Raw genomic sequence first — 21,634 nt, forward strand, 5'->3', positions numbered from 1 at the left:
TTGATCATGCCTAGGGAGACTTCCTTCATTATATAAAGTGTGTAGGAGATAAATGGAACAAAAATCTCTAGGACAGTTAGGTCAGACAACATACACCACAGTGACACATTTTCCTCTATGAAGCCAGAAATTTCCAGTCCTCAGACGTGACAGATGTGTCAAGTTTACTTTTCAAGGAGAAAAAAAAGGTGCTGTTATAGTTCTGGCTAACCCTTGTGAAAACCCTGAATTCACAGAACAAGTGTGGAATCCTGTTTGGGAAAAGCTGATCTCCCAACTCATGCCTTGAAGCTACTACACGCCTTAAGTGCCCTGACAAGATTTTGAATAAGATAATAAGGATGAAACAGAGGAAGAGAGTCGGTTGGGACACCAAGAGTGAAGGGGGGCAGGATGAGAATAGCAGATGGTAACCTTTGTTACATCTCCCTTTTCCAGTCCAAATAAGTCTAAAACCCAAAGCAACTATGCTGCTCTGATGTAATTAAGCACTTCACTAATGTGAAAAACCTTTCTTTATGACACACATCAGAATACAGATGAAAGTTGCCTCTGAATGGCCACTCCAAAAAAACCAACCCTAATCAAAGACATTTGCCAGCCTTATCAAACACAGATGCACAAAGTTAGGAGCAGGAGAACATCTCTGTTAGCAACAAAAATTGGCAGCAAGTCTTGGGTAGATTCAAATACCTTAAAACAGAATTTAACTCTTCATCATACAAAAATCTAAATAGAACTGGAGGTTCTTCGATGTCCAAACACACAGAATAATGTTGAACACATGTCTGTCTTCAGTGTACTTTTAACTCAAACTCAAGCATTTAATCCAGATTAGCACTCTAGTGCACAAGGAATGAGCATGAAGTACTGACCTTAGTGGTGTGGAGGGGGCAATGTAAAAGCCTAGCTTCCCCAGCTGGCTCTTAAGACCTCGACAACATTGGTTTTATAGAGTGACAAGCACATTCCAAAAACCTATGAGGCACTGCATTTACCTCCACAGTAAGAGAAACTACTCTTCTCTTTGGAAAACTATAAACTCAATTTTCTAAAACACATCACAGGCAAGACTTCATTCTATTTTATCTGTGAAGAATTAAGTACAGATACCCAGAGCACAAAATATAACTCAAAAGTAATGGGCTCTGTGATAAATTAAGATGTTCCTTTCATAGATTATAGTGCATTCCTGTCACATTAAGGCATTTTGAGCTAAAAAGACAACCTAGAGATTGATTGGACTATTTTTTCAATAACTGAAGGGATTATATGCCAACATTTATATTCTAAACAGTTTTCTTAAACCTCATTGAGGATATTTTTCTGAATGTTAAAATGAAATAAAACCAGATTTATGATTAAGCACAGTGTTACCAAGTTAAACTTTGGAGCAATGCTATAAAGCATGAGGAACAGTGTGTGTAACTGACTCATATATTTGAAAAAAAGTAGAAGTCCACCACTATAAATGGTAATATTCAAAAACTCCTCTGAATCCCTCTACCTCCCAGCAGTGTTTATTAATCTATAATCCATTTTATATACCTTTGTAGAAGTTGAAATAAATAAGTGGTATTTATAAATTGACACACAGATATTTTTCACTAAAATTATTACAACACTGCATCCAGAGTAGACTAGCTAAATCTTAGATGCAATTGAAAAAACTCACAATAAAAAGTTTACTAGATATCTGTTTGCTCTTCAGCCCAGTTTCTAATATTCACTAAGAAATTCAGCTGCCTGAACTCTGCTGCCCAAGTTCCCCAAATGAATACTTGGGAGAGGCAAATAAACAACATAAAACAGTAAAGCTAAAGAGATTACCAATTTCTCTCTTATTTCCTGCTGATCATTGCCAGACTATGTTTCTGCCCCAAAGTGCAGGATTCATTATTAAAGATGGACAGAATACAAGCATATTCAGCGGAGGCCGGCTGTTCAGGAAATAGCTATAATTTGGTAAATAGCATAATAAACACTTGAGCATCCTTGATGCAATGGGTAATGAGCCAGTGTAGTCCTAAGTATGTACATAACAATGTTAAGATTATACTGTATTTCACATTATATATCTACACATAGGTGTAGATGTCCATATAATATTTCAACTATATTTGTTTCCCTTCTCACATACATTTATTACTTTTTCCTCTGTACTCAACCACTCATTTGTAAAAGAAAGCAACATTAGACTTGCATTCTTTGCTCCTTCTCTTTCATTTCACTCCTACTATACCTACATAAACCATCAGAAGCTTTTGTTCATCATGGCAAGCGAATGCATTACCCTCTGAAGCACCAGAGAGCCTGGAACTAAATGCAATCTCACAGCAAGTCATCAGCATGTCTACAGCCCATGCGGTGGAAGGCGATTTAAACCCCCAGTCTGTTCTCCTTGCCACCATGGAGAATAATGACAAACCATAACATATCCCATTCATCTAACAGCTGAAAGGGTAATGAATTACAGAGATAGTTCAGCCACTCATTATTAAAAGATTACAACATTAAAAATGAAGTGGTTTTTCTTTTTTTTTAAAGGCAAATGATCATGTTTTCATATAATACAAGGGAAACTATACAGTATTATGGATTCCCAGCTATATTGTAAGAAGCAGCTTGTAACGAAGGCTTCAAATTGAATTAGATTCAGTTAGCATTTCTCTAGTCTGAAACTCAATCCCAGTTCATATTGTTTTACTCTAAATACTAAAAATGTCAGTATTTTTTAATTACAGTCTCTAGAATTTCTTGCTATTTTTCTCTGATAGCATTACCTATTTTCAATAAAACTGCATATGCACATAGCCAGTTTTGGACAACACCATTCTTGGACAGGATTTTTAAAAAATCCCAACAAAACCCCCAAACCACCACCACCACCAAAAATAAAAAGAAAAGCACCAAATTCCTCCCTGCCAACAACAATCCCACCACAAAAAAAAAAAAAAAAAAAAGAAAAAAAGAAAAAGAAACAAACCTGCCCCAAACCAGTCTACACGGTGCCAAAGATGAAACACGTAACTGGAACAAAGTCTTCACATGACATGCTGGGCTTTTAACCAACAGTTGCAAGAGAAATACCAGTGGCTTCATTTTAGAACAAACCTGTTAAGTTTTAGCTTCAAAAAAATGTTCTTTATCAAACAAGCATCAAGCAAGCCCTTCCATCCCAGGGATCTGGTTACCCATAGACTTTTCAGGTTAATTCAGTGACAGATGAAATATGCACATAACTGAAACTGCTCCGAATGTACTACGGGTAAATGCATGTTTCCACAGGAGACTACTCAATCATTTGATGCAGGACACAGCATCATCTAATATAAAGAGACTTTTTAATATAGAACATCTGCAACCTTCCTATCAGCTCCATCTAAATGTCTACCCAGGGTCAATTAAAAAATACCTCCGAAGTTTGATTCATAACTTTTTCATTTTCCCAAATATATTTCTGCTGTTTGCAGGGTAGGAATTGGGAGGTGGCGAGAGGTGGGAGGAGAGCAGAAGGTCTACAAGAAAAATTAGGTTGTCAGAAAATGTCAATAGTCACAGCAAATCTTCTGTAAATGATTTTTGAAAGTCTGTTTCACTTTATGTACAGCTGAACAATAACAAGCATAATGCCAACTTCCATTTTGGAAACAAGCTGCAAAGGGCATCTGTATACGGACACAAACTGTAACCAGTTATGACACAGGAAAATTCTGCACTGGGACTTCTGTAGGGCAGTCTTTGAAGAAAATACATCTTTGGATGGCACAGGCAGGGGAAGCCTGGAAAGCTCCTGCTGCAGGGCTCAAAGAAAGGGAATGAATGTTTTATCTCTAACTGTATTTCCTTCATTCATTCATTCACAGGACATAGTAGATTTCTTTGCAGTGACTAGGAAAGGCTACTGGAAGGTGGATGCACTTCTCTCACTGCCCCTGACCCAGCAGAACAGGGCACTGTTGTCACTCTGAACACAGGGTGGGGGCTCAGGGCATCCAGAGAGAAGAGCACTGCAGAGGGAGTCCTTAAATCAGCATTCTCTTTAAAGAAGACAGTGTCAGCCTCACTTTTAACAAAATAAGAGGCATAACGGAGGGCAATGATATGCCTCAAATTTTGCATTCAGTATTCCCTCTCCACTCCTGGAGAGTTGCCATCATTCTTTAATACTCATTTTCATCTGATAACCTTTCAGCTGAATCTGCTGAGTGGCCTTCCTATGAGTATGTCTATTAGCCCATGATGTTTCGTTTTACTTTGAGCAGATTTCTTGCTTTCCTCAGAGCAGTCTGAAAGCCACAGTAAATCCTACCAGATCCTCATGGGCTGCAGCAGGGCCTTGCCTGGCCATCACCATCTGCTCCTCACAGCCACGAGACAGTGCCTTATCACAAGCTTATTATTACTACTATAGACATTTTTGGAATTGGGAGTTGATTGCACATAGAAGTTTTTTACCTCTGCTCCATGCTTTAAAAGTGTCACAGGCCATATTTTTAAAATTATTAGCAGAAATGACGATGCAAAAGAAATTACACTTTTCAGTCCCATCATGCACACTTTTTTATGATGTTAAACCTTGGGCCTTCTAAACTACCATAAAAAAAAAAACATTTCTCTTTCCTAGGATGGCACACTTCACTAAGCAAGCAGACTGTGGAGGTTACCAGCTGTTTGTTTGGAAAGCAATTTCACTTTGTTCTTCAGTATTGTCACAAATGGATTTTTTTAAATTGTTAAGTTTTCTTGCATTTTCACAGTAAGAGACTTTAAACAAAGTGGCTCTTCACATTAATATCCATCTCGGTCCTTATTAAAGGGGTCTAAAATTAAAAAGTGAGAACAAAAATGCATAATTTTTACTGACCCGTCTTCTTTTTCAGAATTAACCCAATAGGAATATTTGAGTTTTGTAACTGTCTGAACACAGGGAAAGTAGTATAGGAATATCTAAAAATTCCCAGGGACAAAAAGCCTGTTTGCTGGCCTACCCAAAACTGGGTGCTACATAGCACAAACAGGACTTTCACAGATCTGCTGCTTCTGGGAATTCTGCTATATAATAAGTAAATAAAACTAGTTTCTCCTATTTTTTTTTTCTCATTTGAACCCCAAACCCTAGCAAAGATAATATTTTTTTTTAGACCAAAAAAACCTGCATTTTGTTGTTTTTTTTATGAATTACAAAGGCTAAATTCCATCTGTAATTATTCTTGTGAAACAAGAGTAGAAACAATGGGATTGTAAAGATGCAGCTACAAGATTAACTTGGTCTCAGACGTCTTTGTATATCTGTGAGAATAAATGAGTAGAGAAATGTCTCTATGTTTAGACTACAGTTTTCAGGACTATAAAATATATTTCTGAAGAAAAAAATCTGATATTGAATTATTGAAACAGAGAACTTCAATATACTCCTTTTAGGTTTGCTATTCAGGGAAGTAGTGGACCTTACAAGTTCTCACAGTCTCAAGCTAGGATTTCCCCAGCAAGTCTGAAAAAATATTCATCACTTCAAAGTCCACGCAGAACTGAGACTTGAGTTATTCTCCTACACTTTCATAACCCAAAGGAAAAAAACATTAATCACAACTTCATGCTGGCTCATTTTGACCTGGTGTTCATACCCAGGAGCACTCTGTGGGTCTCATCCAGCACAAGATTTCCAAGAAGTTCAGCAAGCTCTGACTGGGGAATTTTGCCACTAAGCCACTACATGTTTGTACTTCTGTTGCTTCACACCAATCCATATCTCTTTGGAACATCTGTTGTTATTTATTCCAAGAAGACTGACAGGCTCCAGGATTTTCTCCTCTATTTTGAAATGAATGTTGCTTATTTAGGTTCCCCAACCCTTCCTTCTCTTCACTCTGCTTTGCTTCACTTGGTATTTCTGCTGCACTTTCTGCAATCAGGTTTGATCACATTTGCAGCTGATCCCTCCTCCTTCTGCTTTTGCCATTAAACAGCAAACATTTTTACCCTAAATCTCACTGCTGGCCATGCAAAATGCAGTCTGACCACCTGGACTTTTTGTGCTACCATTTAAATGCTCAGATGGTATCTCTGCTAAAGTAAGAGGTTATAAAACCTGAGTGCTGCTGTACTTAATTATCTTTCTTTGTTCTGTGTTTGAGAACTGCTACTGTATATTGACTTTGTTAAAGTTTTGTTTTTTCAAGAGACCAACACAATTATTACAAGCCCAAGTTCCAAAATGGACAGATATGGAACTGAAACCGCCGTATTAAAGGTCTGTAACGATCTTTCTTTGCTCAGCCAAATGGATTGTCATCTGTGTTGATTCAATGCAACTCCTCTGTGCCATTCAATACAATTGATCACAAGATGCTTTTATAGAGCATTTGGTTACCCTTGAAATTTGGTACCCAGGGATCCTGGAAAATGCTCACAGCTTGAGCTGTTTTTCAGTGAATACTTTTCTCTATAGCCAACAGTAAAATTGTTCTTTTTCTTATCTTGCTCCTAAAATTCCCCATACGCATTCAGAGAAATTCTGTTTAAGTCTCATTGCCTCATTCTTGATAGCAACATCCACTTGGCAATTTTAATTAAATCTCATGGCTTCAATTATCCGTATACAGACACTGTATCAATTTAAGATGCTTTCCAGACTGGCTTTTTTTCCCTCCTCCCTGATGTTTTATATTGGTGTCACTCTTCTGTTTGGTCAGCCTTTGAAACTGGGTCCTTGAGAAAGCTACCAACCACAATTTTTAATTTTTAATTGCTTTTTAAATCTCATTCTCAGTCAATATTTACAGACAGAGTGAAAACCTCATACTTCAGACATTAATTTACAAGCTTTCTCTTTTTGTCTATAAATTAGTGCAACATTTTATGAAGCTAATTTAATTTAATATTTTTTCTCCTTCTCTGATCGATGCTAAATATGACATTTCCTCTGATTTATATTACATATTTCCATATCAACCTTTATATTGTAGGTTTAGGTCTGTAGCTGCTATGCATGGTGGATGTTAAACAGAAACCTAGATGATTAAAATAATTTTCCATTCACTATGTGAACACTTAAGGATTGAGCTGGTCTAAACATGGCTGGACAACATAAAATGCTAGCCCTTGTAGACAAGAACTTTTCTCCACAGCAGTAATTCTCATGGTTTCTGTCTGACCTGCATTTTCTAAATACAACACATAAGATTCCTCACAAAGAAATTTGTTTGAGTAAGGAGAGCCCAAATTGCCCAAATAATTTATTATCTTATACCTGGAATGCTGGAACTTTCTATTGAGCTTTAATGATTGTGCAAAGTCATTACAATATTATTGTAGTAACTATGGTATCAAAACCAACAGACACCAGTGCTATCACAGGCAAACAGCCTCATGAGAGTGACTTAACCTTTGACCAGCAAATTTGATCTGTTATAGGCAATTTGTGTCCCAAGGTAGGCAGTGAATGGCTGACGTACACAAAATAAACAAAGACTGAGAAGGACAATAAACTGACAGCTAAGATCAACAAATGGTCTTGGTGTCCCATGAAGCCATTAATAACAATACTCTGTCAAACATGCTTTTTTCCAGGGGTGGGTGGTTCAACATCTTTGAGTGCCTATGTGACCTTGAGAAGATGAGGCAGATGTGGTGATGTGACAAGAATATTCTACTGGGAAGAAGCTCCTTTTAGCCTATGTAGTCCCTAAGCATCTCCTTGCTTCCCTCCCCTAGAGTATTTATAGTATGCAAACACAAATTCATCACCTCCTCTCCTAATCTTTTGCTGTTCTTCATAATAGATACAGAAATAATTTGTCAAAAAAAAGAGACACAGCCTTTTACTTGATATTATGGAAACTAATATACAGTAGTTTCAAAGAATTATGTGCTAACACATGAGCTTCATAAAAATAAAAGAATAAGCTAACAGGTTAAAATAGCAAAGGTAGAAAATTTTGAGTTTCTACATGTGATGAGTGAATTATACTCACACTTACAATCTTTAGAGACAACAAATACAATTCCCAGAAGAGTTACCCATGTATCTTAACTCTAGCTCTCCACTGTAGCCTTTTACTATGGTGTGAATGCATTGTTTTAATAAAGATTTAGAAAAAGGAAGCAGAAGCACATATAATACACCTGTAGTCTATTGCTTTATTCTGCTGGATTGAGGCCTTAACACTCAGGTAAATCTTAACTACTCACTTATTCTGAACCTGAATCCTCACTTTTTTCCCCCCTACTCTAGAGGAATTGGTTACTTTTTTTTTCTTCTTTTTAATCTTCTCTAGTGAAAGATCATTTTGTCTGTGCACCACTTTCAATTTCATACAAGTGCATGGACAGCAGTTTACAGTATAATGCAACTTTTCCACAGGATATCTAGGGCCAGCAGTGATCCTTCTTCCCACTATGACAGGAACATCATATTTCAATTTTTTGAAACTCTAGCCTAAAACAAAAAAAGATTAAACTCATTCTCTCCAATCTGAATATCCCCACAAGACAGAGCAAGCTGGTACTTAAACCAGAATAAATGTTAAAGATGAACTAAATAAATATACTGTTACAGGAATAAGTTTGTTAGCATATTTTAGACCAAAAATGCCTAAAATTTGGTGTGCTTCCAATTAGACCACTAGAACATATATTTTGTATGAGCGTGGCTAAGCATGTCAGAAACATGTAAGCCTTTATAAAATACTCAAGTATCTCTAAGACACAGATTTTTAATAGTATTTTCCATGCAGAAGATGCAATAACCCAAAATTTGCCTCATTTCAGCATAGGAACTAAAGCCAGTTATCCACTCAGAATTAGCAAGCTCACATTGCCAAATCAGTTTTCCCAACTCACTGGGTGCATCAGACTTCACAGGCAAGTCAACAAACTGCAGATTTAGAGGTTCTCACAGTGGCCTTATAGAACAGTGTCAGCATTCATACCACACATTCAAACACAACTTGCACTGTGCAGTTCCTGAAATTAGCAAACATCTGACATGTAGGGACAGAGCAGCTGACACCACTGCTATAGGCAGAGAAGATTCAAAGCAAATCCATACCTAGAAATTTCTCTTCCTATCTTCCCAAGGCATTTCAGCCCAGAGCTCCTGGAGCTCTGCCTGATCCTGCCAACAGCACCATCCACTGCTGCAGATGACTGATGGCTGGGGAAGCAGCAAATGACAACCAAGCTAAAATAGCCTCAATAGGAATTAATTGAAAAAGAGATGAGGCAGAGGTCTTCAGAGATGAAGAGGTACATTAACCTATTGCAGCACTTACAATCACAATAATCTGGTGTTTTAAAGGAAAGAAATACTTGCTAATTTCTTTTTGAGTAACTAACTCTCTAGTGTATCTATACACACATATAGTCACTAAAATTAATCTGCAGCTATATTGTGGAAATTTTTTCTCAGAAGCAGTGCAGTTTTGTTTTGTGAAGTCTTCATTATGACAAAGATTTATTTAAAAACTTGCATTTTACACTGCAGCCTGTATCAAATCCAACAGAAAAAAATTCAATAATTAAAAAACTTATTGCTAAGAAGACTAAATGAATAAAAGTGAGCTTCCTTGAGTGTCCTTCCTTGCTGTCTGTTAGGGATGCTGTCTGTTTGGGAGGCTGAGCAATCCAAGAACATGTGAGTGAAAACAAACACTTCCAAACACAGACGAGGATATGGAAACCCTATTTGCAGGGGGTAAGGGTGGACATAAAAAGAAAAGCTAACTTCTTTGAATTGTTTATTTCCTCAATCTAATTTTAATTAAAACCAGAACATTAGGATGTCTGGTATACTGAGCTACTGTAATACAGATTTCCACAGTAGAGGATAAAAAGCTAAACACAAAGATGACAGAGGTAGAATGAACAGTGCCTGACTCATTACTCACTAGGTTTCTTTGGCTAGAAGGAAAATAGCAAACAACAATAGTGGCCTTCTGTCACCAGAAGATAGCTTTACAATTCTATTTACACATTACTACCAACCAACCTGATGATAATCTGGGGTTAGTGTGGGGCCAGGTATTCACTGCTTTCAAATAAGGGACAATGAATGACACAGGCACACAGTTCATTACTTCAAACCCAATACTGGAGTTAAATGCTAAAGAGCTGATACTTAGTGGCTCATGCATCTTGTACTAAATATACACACAGAATTTTTAACACACAGAGGGGGAAGTTTTGTTTTTTTTATGTCAGCATTTGGCTAACATTTTATATTTACCCCGGTCACTTTTTATTCATTATTTACTCTTCTCCACAAAAATAAAATAGAGCAAAAGTGGGAAGCTGCAAGAACAGAAAGGGAAAAAGGAGAAGACCTTTTTATTTTCACTTCTAAGAATTATTCCAAGACCTCTTAAAGAGCAAGATCAAATTCTTCCACATACACCATGGGCAAGCCAAGATCCTGAAGATGTCATTTTCACCAAATAAAGGCAGCAAGCAGGGGAAGATTCTTTGAATGCAAGTATTTTTGTGAAGGGAGCATTTGATAGCACAATTAACTTGTATGGTAAATGCCAAACAGCATTGTGACCACTGAGAAATCAGAGCAGTTGCTGCTCATGACAAGGTGCAGAGTAGAAGCAACTCACCCTGAGGGCAGAGCCCAGGCTAAGGAACTCTGCTCTGCTTATTACTCAAGGCTCTGCATAAGCTGGGTGACAACCAGGACAAGAGAGATGCCAGACTGCAGAATGGGGGACAGAGAGGAGGAGAAAACAGCAAAAGCAGAAACCTGACAAACAAACATTGTTCAGGATGAAGGGCTGGAGCTGACAGGAACACCAGTTACCTGCTAAGTTAACAGGTGAATGAGCTGAACTGCTGGGTAAGGATCAATCCTGCACCTTTGCATTTGTATCCAAACAAATCAGGAGAGGTGGAGGTGAATGGGACACAGCCAAATGTGGTGCAAAGCATGAAGCTGTAAAGAGCTTTTCTCACTGCTGTTGGACAGAGATGGAAAGGAGGAGCTGGTGTAGAAAGGATATAAAGCCTTTCTTCCATTCATTTAGCCATGCTAGTGCTCATGCACATGGTGGACAGTTTGCAGCAACTCTCAGGGAAGTTGAAAGCTGCTAAAATATTTCTGCCCAGACTCAGTGCAGAAACTTTACAGCAGAAGGCAAAGTGCTGCTGAGACAGGCTGGCTGTGAGTGCTCCTGGCTGCTCACAGCAGGTGACCCCACTGGCCAGGTAACACAGACTGCCGTGGGAAGGGACCAGAGCTGGAGCTGGCATGGGTAGGTGGGAGCACTCAGAACCAGGACCCAGCAGTGTGAGCAACAAAAGAGACTCAGCCTGGAAGCAACAGGAGCCCAAGCAGAAAATTCGAAATGACAATTTTTTTTTTCCCCTAGCAAGACAAAATAAAATCAGGGTAAATGATAGAAAGCCAGCTTTAATTCTGAGGTATTATATTCCAAAAATAATTTCTGAAGTTGAGAGCATCTGTAGATAGGAGGTAGTGCAGAGAGAAGGAAACCACGACATGCAGTTGCAGCAGCAAGAATGGGTATGGAGAGGAAAATTAGTTTGAGAAAGCCATATGAAAGCTTACCACTTTTTCATTTTTTTAAGAATGAAACTATTTGCCCACTACACTGTAACAGGAGTAACCAGACTGGTTTAAAATGTATTTAATTTTAAACAGGTTTAGCTAACAATGATAATATACAGCAGAGAAATTTTTTCATTTTTTACAAGCCCAGTGCAAAAACTAGGGCTCAGAGCAGTGGAGTTAGCCAGTGATTCCCAAGAAATCAGTAGTAGAGCAGGCATTTGAAAAAAAGCTTTTCTCAAATCTTTTCCTCTCTAACCCCAAACCTAAAACTTTATCTCCTAAACCATCTCTTCTTCATTTTCTTTCAAAAATCCCGTGTGGGGGAAAAAAAAAAAGAGAAGGAAGAGACAGAGTAGTTCAAGGGGTCAGGTTTTTCTGAAGCTAGCATACTTCATATGCTCTGAAATTGTGACTACCCCAAAAGGAGCTTTGTTCCTTTTATATGTCAGCAAAACAAAAGGTCAGCCTATTGAAATATTGGTCAGGTCTGACTTTCTTCTATTAATAACAAGTAGAGACACATTTTTTAAAGTAATAGTTAAATAAATGACCACATGTCTGCAATCATTTCGACTTAAAATGTCAACTGGATTTGAGATGCCATGTGCATTTAATCAATGACTCTGCACTATAATATAAATATTACTTTGGTTTGACTGTGTTGTGTGCCATAAATCATAATTCAGTGAGATGAGTATATTTAATTTTCCCTACAGATGGCTGTTAATGGCAGTACCTATTAAACCAGCACCCAGCAGCACTCTAGCTAAGGAATCTGCCAGGAACCCCCTTCTGTATCATTTCTCTGTTAATGGTTGTCTCTCCTCCTAAGCCCTCCATTTACTATGGTCATGTTACAAAAACTACTGATTCAGAAAATCAGCAAAAACCTGCTGTTTCTTTTGTTATCAAGGTAGAATTTATACTCTGCACAGCATTCCTGAGCAAAACTTGCATTTTTTGGTTAAAATGCAGCACAGGAAGCTTGATTCAAATTTTTGTGGGCATGACTTAACCCTCTAGGACCTTTAACCTGTACTATCTACAGAAATACCCAGTGCACCACAACTTATATAGAAAACATAGAATTCAAACTTTATCCTCAGCTAGATTTTAAGAGGATTTTAGAGCAAGTAACAGCCAACTCTAGTTGGATGAACAAAGTGCTGCAGTGTTCAGTATTCCCAAGAATACACTTTGCTTTCTAGGACTCTTCTTGCAGAGTCTTGGGAGACTAGAGACAGACATTTAGAAGAAATATGCTACCTCCAGAAAGTACCTGGAGTTTACTTTTAACAGTTGTGGCATGCACAGAGGTCAATATTAAATAGAAAAGTACCATTAAAGTAGAATTTAAAGTTGATCCTCACAGACAAAGCACACTGCTTTCTTTTTTTTTTTTTTTTTTGTTTAGTAATGACTTGAATAATGATATTTCAACTTGAAGTGAACATGCAAGTTTTTCACAAAAAGCATGCTCCTTGCAAACAGTTTGTAATTTTGAGTCCTTTTAAATAGTCAGAGGGAACTTTCTGCTCTGATCTGTTAAGTAAATATAAATCTTGTTATCCAAGTTCAGTAATGAGAGTGAGGGGTCTATTCTTCACTGCACTTGCATACATCTACCGTTAATGAGATTTATGCATGCATATTAAGGGGAGAACAGATGCTTAATTAAACAAATCAGCCTTTAGTAGGCAGTCTGCATGATCATTTTTAGTACAAAACCCCCTTATTTTCTCTGCTTTAGTCTGACTGTGAATGCAGCCAAGGAGGAATTAATACGGTGGAGGAAAAGGAAAAGTTATAAATGTAAAATAAAATGTTCATTTGGTTTTTTAGTTTAAAATACTTGACACATTTGAGGTAGATTAAATTGACTAGATATATACTCTCTCTCATGTTCTCATGCTCTTTAAAGGAAAATGGAGTTTTATTTACCAGATCCCCTACATGAAAAGTGGGAATTTTATTATGCAAAAGGCCTCTAAATAACTCATCTGCCTCATTAACTGACGCTGTCTTTCAAATACACATGATCCATCTCAGATAATTTTGCAACTGAGGACAAAAAAAAATCTAAAATAACTTTAGCCTAATTAAAACATAATTTAATCTAGTTGTGTTTTTTTAAAATCTATCCAGGTCCATATTGATTTCCAGCATCATACACAGGTAAATATATTAAAAAGTTATACACCACCTCTCTCCAAGTCATATCTTTATTATTTGCTCCTTCTTCATATAGTGCTACCTTTTCTTCTACAACACTCAATTTCTAAGGGAAGCAGAGTAAGGAAAAAAACCCTCTCTATAAGTTACCATAGTGCCATACTTAATGGAAGTCAATATCTGTATATTATGCTATCTACTTTGCAATACCATTACAGGCTCAACAGTGCTGGTTGTAAAAAGTATCATTCTGAGCACAAGGCCTATAATAGTAGTAATGAAAAAAGGGTCATTTCTGTCTTCCAACTAGAATGAAAAATTAAAATCACTAAGGCACTTAGCTCAAAGGAAAATTGGCAAATTAAAGGGACAAAAAATAAAATATTCATGGTTCATATTGTGAAATGGAAGGTAAATAATTTAAGATGAACTATTATGTGGGAAATTGCACTCTTTCTGAAGAGCAAAAAGCAAATCTAACTAATACACACATATATATTCCTGTTTCCTGGGCTTGCAGCTGTAGGTATATGTGCACAAATATGCAAGTCATGGTTGAAGTGCAATACTGCTGGGGGATAGACATTTTCTCACCCGTACTAGTTTTTAAAATATTTTCTAGTGAAACAGTAAAGTTGACAAGCACTGCTTTATATGAAGAAGGTTGGCTGTTTTTCCTTCCAGAGTCCAGCCTAGAAGTGAAGACTGAATGAGAGAGAGCTCTCCACTACACTCCAGCTCAGCACAACTCTTTACTCTGAGTCACCAATTACATACTTGGTCTTAGATTTTTATGCCACACAAAAAATTATGACTTCAGCCTCCTGGTCTCTGCCTGGGGGAGCGACCTATTAAAATGCCATTGGTGTGGCTGCAGTCCATTAGCTATCTTACCTTCATATCCATAAAACTGAAAGGGCTGCCCAGAATTTTTACAATCACTATCTGGCAAAGGTAGAGAGAGCCATAGACTTATGTTTATTATACTCCAGCACTGTAACAACTGCTATGGGATTAGGATAGAGAGCTGCATTGCACAGCAGAGGTCACATTTCCCTGGTGATTTAAAGGTTCAGTCTTCTGCCAACTTAATTTAGAAACACAAAGCCTATCTGTGCTAGAAAAGAATATTTTGATAGTTTTTCGAAGCATGGCAATTCAATAACTACAGACCACAAATTTAAAATCTGGAGTTCATCACCTAGCAAACTGAGGAATAACTTTAAAATTTATTTTATTAATCTCCTGGTTAGATCAGCTTTGTATCCTTGGTCCTAATTTTGCATTAACGTTCAGCATCAGGGATTTCAAACACCTTGCACCCATGGGTTAATTAACCCTTCCAAAGGGCCCACAGAGCCCTCCTCACAAAGCTTTTGACACTTCTAAACAATGACATTACACACTATCCTTTTTCAAAGGCATGAATATGCTGTTTCACTAAGGTGTTTCTCCTGAAAATACCAAACACCTTCAAAAAGAAGTACAGGGAAGCTCATTTGATGTCCAGCAGTCTTCTAAGACTCATGGTGCCAGGAAAGAATCAGCTCAATGTGAGAAAAGGGATGAGCCAAGAATCAAATGTGGCATTGTGCAATCTTGCTGCTCTTATGGATCTGCACAGAATTCAGTATTATTTCTGTTCAGAGAAAGATTCAGTGTAGATGCTAAACACCAATCTTTCCCTGAGACTGAAGAACACATTTACTCACAGCTCCAGTAATGAAAGTATTTAAGGTACTTGTTTTCTTGATACACAGTATCAATTTACTGTTCTGTCTATTGTCTAGTGATGGGTTATTCCTGAACAATGACCTGCATGATGTGCCAGAAAACATCAAAAAGTAAAATATAATGCTCCAATGTTACACAAAACCAGTTAAGACTCAACTTCTGTTGTTCTTTGGATATACACCTTCAGAACCAAGGCAGGCAATACATGCATCAGAACCAACCAAGGAAACAAAACACTGTTCAGTCAGCACCCCAATGAAACAGGGGTTTGGATTATACAGACTTTAACCAGTGTCATCTGCATTTCAAACCTCCAGTACATTAACCTACATTGCCCAAATGCCACAGTCATTAATATGCTTCAGCCAAGAATTTCAGTTAATACTAAGTGAAAAAACAGGTCTTTTAAAAAAAACAATGATTACAAAAATAAAAGCATGATTTCTTGATGGTCTCCCTGAATCACAGTCACCTAAATAAAGCTTCAATCAAGGAAAAGCTTAGCAGGAAAGCAATCATTCTTCTTTTTGTATGTGTAAAAAAAGACCAGGAACTACAAGTAAATAGCAGCTGAGCAACAGATGAGGCACTAAGTGAAATCTGTTAGCAACTGCTAACAGCTTTGCTATTTTCTGTTGTTAAATTAAAAAAAAAAGGCAGAAAACCAATGCAGTAGCAATTCCAATATGTTCAAAAATCTCAGATGCAAAAGACTAAAGCTCAACAATTCTTCTACTACAGCTGAATACTTGGATTTGGTTTTAATATCCTGAAATGCTTTGTTATTGATTATAAGGCAGAAGCCAGCCAATTCACATGGCCACTATCAAGGTGAAACTTCTACAGCTCTATGTGTGACCGAGCAAGCAAAGCACAAAAATCCCACTGTAGACAAGTAGGACATTTCCAGCAGCTGTTTTAGCCTCAAATTCTACTTTTCTTTTGTCCTTTACACCTGACCCCATGTCATTCACAGAAAATGCATGTGTCTTAATTAGCACTGAGCTTTCTGGCAAGATTTCTCTTTTTCATTGTCCTTCTGGTCCTGGAGCTTTCACCACAGATGCTCAATTCCTACTTATCTCAAGCCAATTTTGACATGGGTTCAGCAAGTCTGTTTTTCTGTTTGGATGCATCCCACAGCACAGCAGAACCATTCAGGCACAGCTGAAATAGCTCTGAACAAAGCTGCCCATGAACCACAAACAGTATGAACACACCAGAGCAGGGGTTCCAGCTCCGGGTAGGATTTGTCACATGGCTGCAGTCACCAGAGTAGTTGAAAAAATTCATGACATTGCCTGGTTCCAGGAATGTATTTCCTCTTCTCACCCCTGCCACTTGCTGTTATAACTTTTTCCCGTCAGCTTTATCTTTCCTGTCAGTTTATCAAGGGCTCTGTTCCTCCTTTTGGTGATCTCACACATGGGGAATCACAGCATAACCACTACTGCACCCACAAAACACACACTACACATTTCCTTCCTCACCAACCTTTCTACTGCTCTACGTTGCATACATTTCCAATGCCCCCTGTGTGGCAGGTCCCCTTTCTGATTTAAATTAATCATATAAAAAACTGGGCTCATCTCAGTTTCCAAACACTTCTCTCTACTTCTTCCTCTTAAGGTACCAAGAATTAGTAGCCACCTTGCCTGCTGCAGAAGCTCACAATTTTTGTCATCTTAAACTTCTCTCTTTCCTTTCACAGATGTTCTACCAATAAAACATGCCAGTTTCATTCCCACAACGTCACAAAAAAATCTGGATGTTTCTTTCCATTTGTGTTGCTAAAATACTTATCATTCAAACCTCTCCTCAACCCTCCTGACACTCCTCACCCTTCACACCAGTACAAGATTCTAGTTTGAAAAAATACCTCTTGAATCCAATATTTAGTTGGTATTTAAGCTGCTCTAAATTCTACTATTCTTTCCATATTATTTTTTTTTTTAACATTCAGATCAATTGGTTTTGTTTTTCATGTCATATGCACCAGTTTCTGTCTCAAAAAATACCATCCTGGATTTGTTCATCTTGCCCAGGACATATGGTCCTCAATTCTTCTGTAAACTCACACCAGTTGCTCTTGTTCAAGCTCTGCTTTACAGCTCTGTACCCTTCTTTTACTTCTGTCCTGGCCAGGATTCCCTAATACTCTCATCTTTTCAGGAAGGAATTTCTTTTCAAGTTTTATAACTTCTGGAAAAAAATATCAACAAGGATACAGAACCTCTAAAAACCTCCCAGCTGAACTGTTAGTTCCTACATACTTCTCATTCTCTGTTTCCTATAATGTGTTGCATCCATCTTTGTTGTTTTGTAGATATTTTCAGTGGTGTGGGATAGAAATTCCCATTCTACGTTGCCAAACAGATAAATATTAACAACACTGTCAGCTGGGAAGACTATTAATCTAAACTAAAGACAAGCGATGGAAAGAGCAGATGTATAAACCTTGTGTACTACCAATATGTGGAATATATTCTGAAAGAGGGTAACACTGCAAATGGTAACCTGTTGTTCCCAGCTTTGCATATTGATCATTATCAGAGTTTCTGTCAACTACAATAGATTGTTTTGCATTCTGATGTCATCCCATGTTCTTTCTGGCTCAGATATAATACCCTGTAGGACTTTACAATTCAAACTCTGAATCTGCTATGTATTTTTGACACATGAAACAGTACTTATCCTTTTGTCAGACCTCTGTGCCACTTCTCTCCTCTTTCCTACTCAGGCCACAGAAGAACGAAGAGATATAAAGCTTAAGAGAGTTTTTGAAGTCACCCTCCCAAATATTCAGTTTTTGACTACCCTTCCATGTTAAGTCCTATTTCTTGAAGCACAATGAACACAAATGCACGTGCAATGTACAGGTGCATGTACACACCTCCTCTGCTCCTGAAGATCCCATCTGAAAGCAGACTCCAGGTATAGCCAGACACATCTTATGAACACTAACAACTGTTGAAATCATGCAAATCTGGCACACAGGCATGCCTGCATATTTTTGACAGCATCTACACAACGTTCAAAAGTTGATAGGACAATTGCTGGTACACAGAAGAAAGTCAGCTAAAAACTTCCATGTTAATATCATACAAGTAATTTTACTCTAGAGAAAATAGTTACAGAAAGTTGTTAGACAAGTTCATGCATTATATGTCCTAATGAAGACCATGACCAGTGAATTTAATCTTGCATCTGAATTTCTTGGATTACTAGTTAAATGTATTTTTGCCTAAGCAATGATTGTGATTTTCCTATATATGTGTCCTGTCTACAGTACAGCATGACAAGAAACACCAAGAGCCTCCTAAAGCCAGTGTTAAGTATTCACTGCCCTAAGTAAACACATGGTCCTTCAGTTTAATCTCCTCCATGTGACCAAAAATTTCATCACATTCCCCTGTATCGAATGCAAAGGGCTGCTTAAACTGAAACATAGCACATTTAAATCCTCTACAGAGTCAACAGGTACCAGAGGGAAGGTGCTAGCAACCAGTGCCTACATCACCAAAGGCTCCAGCAAGAGCAAGGGAACAGCCTGAAGAACTCTGATGACTCTAGAGTATACAGAGCCACAGAACAAACAGCCACAGCAGAAATCCAAACACTTGCACGCTGGGCAGGGATGGCAGTGAGCTTTTGTTCACTGCAGGCAATGGTTGAAGCCATGAAGCGAAGATTTTATCATAGGCAGTGACTTTCAGCAACTGCAAATGTTAGTAGACCTTTTGCAGTAACACAAGCAGCTTGTGAAGGAAGCACATAAGCAAGGAAAGAGAAGGCAAAGGTCTGAGTGTGGGAGCAGGATTTGTATTACCCAGAAATACTCCCCACAAATCCTTCCCCACTGATACATGCTTGCTTTAAGCCTAAAAACTTAAATCTTTTCTGACATATGGGAATGCATTTCAAAGGCACAAAAAGACATTTTGTCTGCCAAATGTCTTCTGCCACAGTTACAAGTTTGGTGTAAAAGTATAAACTGCTTTCTTTTTCAATAACATAAACATTATTTGAGTCCAAGTGAAATAATTTTCCCACTACTTTATGAGAGAGCATCGGTTGTTTCCTATCTTGTAACGAGAATGGGTGGCTGTTTAGCTTTGTAAAATGCCATACCTCAACATGACACCAAAGCCTTTCTTCTTTTTCTTTTCTGGATCTTCATTTTCTTCCTTCTTTTTCTTCTCTTTGATTTTAGATTTGCCCTTTTTCTTCTCTTTCTCCCTACTTTTTTTGTCTTTTTTCTGTTTGATTTCTGCATCTTCTATTTCAGGGCTCCCTGGAGGGCCAGATTCCACATTTTGAGCATCTTGACCACAGTGAGAGCTCTTATCAGAGCCACCATCTGCACAGAATGAAAAAGAAGCAGAGAGGATGGCTATGGGCCACTGAAATGCAAACATGTGAAATACAGCAAGAGTGTCTACAAAGAGCTCAAATGACTCACAACAGTTACTCATTTAATTGAATAATTTAAAACCAGACTAAACAGATCTAGTGGATTCAAATGGATTTGTATTGTAAATTAAATGCAGAATTATTTTAACGATGTTTTCCCCCAGTTATTGTTCCTGATATAAAAATCCTGATACAGTAAAAGACTGTTCTATTTGAAATCTAGCTTGTTAACCTCCATCAGCTAAAGAAAACCACGTGCTGGGTTTCAAACAGAGAGCTTACTTCAACAGAGATTCTGGTGACTGGTATAACCAACCTATGTAACAAAATGACTTCATTCACTCCCTGGAATCTTTCTATTTTAGTGGCTGAACAAGAAATGCATAAAATGTTCTGGCTGGCTGAAAAAGAACCTTGTTCTTTCTGCTGGGGGGCTCAGGATCCAAGCACAGTTTTATGCTCCATACTAAAGGAGATGTATTTCCAGACTGGAGTCTATAAAACCCATAGTGACAGAATGAGCAGCAGGGTGCTATCAATACACTCTGCCTTATCTACAACATGAAACAAATTTCCTGGCTGGAAAAGGGGGAATTGTAAAACAAGAGAGATAATTTTTAATGTAATCTGAAGAAAGCAGCTGCTTCTTAAACTTGAAAAACATAATTATTTAAGGATTGAGTTCCAAATCCTCCAACCCACCCCTGCCCCAAAGGAGATCAGTGAAAGACTTTACACTAAACCCAGTCAAGGTTGGATGGGGTACTGCAAAGACAGCTCTATTCAGTGGAAGATGTGAACAGCTTTTAAAATGTGATCAGCTTCAATTGGATTAAATCACTTGTTCATGGTGCTCTATCGAGCTGGCCCTCAGCAGCGCTGAGGGAAGGTGGCTCCTCAGTCAGTGCCATCAGCAGCTTACCCTCTTCTCCATCCTCAGGGCCATCATAAGACTTGTCAATGGCAGCTCGGAAGCTCTCATTGCATCCCCGACCCCGCACCACGTGAGGCCTGGGTCTGTGAAAAGGGAGTTCATTCTTCCTTACTTCAGCCACAGCAGTCTGAAGACTCTCAAGAGAACTGGACTTCTTTAATCCCAGAGTAGGACCAAAATCTTTGCCAGAAGAGTCTGGAAAACAAATGGTTAAGTTTTAATACCAAAAACCTCACAGTGAAATGAAACTAGTCAGATACATCTAATTGTATACTTTATTACTTGGGGCCTTTGAAATAGTATGCAATCAATGTAATTTGTTCTAAAAATACCATCAAGTTAAACCTAGTTCAGCAGATACCCCACTCAGACTTGGAGGGAATGGCACATAATTTACAGACCTGACAAAGTGATGGGCAATAGCTGGCTCGCTCTGTGCCACTGTAAAATCCGTGCCAGTGATGACAATGGGGCTGCTTCCTCCACCTTTGCCAGTGATGTCCAGCTGGACACTGATAACAGTCCCAAGGACACCACTGCCTTTAGACTCACAAAAACAAACACTGCTACACAACACGTGTTTTGTTTTTTAGAATGAGACAGGATGGATGGTTGATATTTTCAAACATGTTTCTCCTGGGAGAAGATAGATTATTAGTTCTCTCTGTTTTAAGTTTTACCCAACCTTTTTCTTCAAGCTGAAACTGGTGCTATGATACCAACAAGCACAGCAGCTTTTTCAAGAAACGAGTAAAGCACAAGTAAAGCTGTCGCTGCCTCATTCCCTGATTACAAGCTTAAGAAAGCGT

General features: G+C 38.1%; 1 protein-coding gene across 4 annotated transcripts in view; it reads right to left on the reverse strand.

Annotated features, from left to right (window-relative positions):
• The window catches only part of PARD3B (par-3 family cell polarity regulator beta), a 385,570-nt gene that overhangs the window by 113,970 nt on the left and 249,966 nt on the right, over positions 1 to 21,634 (reverse strand). For all 4 annotated transcript variants that reach the window (XM_079311454.1, XM_079311453.1, XM_079311452.1 and 1 more), the window contains 2 exons: positions 20,814 to 21,020; positions 19,610 to 19,838 (listed from right to left, as the gene is read on the reverse strand). In XM_079311454.1, coding sequence (XP_079167580.1) covers positions 19,610 to 19,838; positions 20,814 to 21,020 — 436 coding nt within the window. The remainder of the gene's footprint in view (positions 1 to 19,609; positions 19,839 to 20,813; positions 21,021 to 21,634) is intronic.

This window comes from Erithacus rubecula, assembly GCF_903797595.1.
Source record: "Erithacus rubecula genome assembly, chromosome: 8".
NCBI classification, from domain to species: domain Eukaryota; kingdom Metazoa; phylum Chordata; class Aves; order Passeriformes; family Muscicapidae; genus Erithacus; species Erithacus rubecula.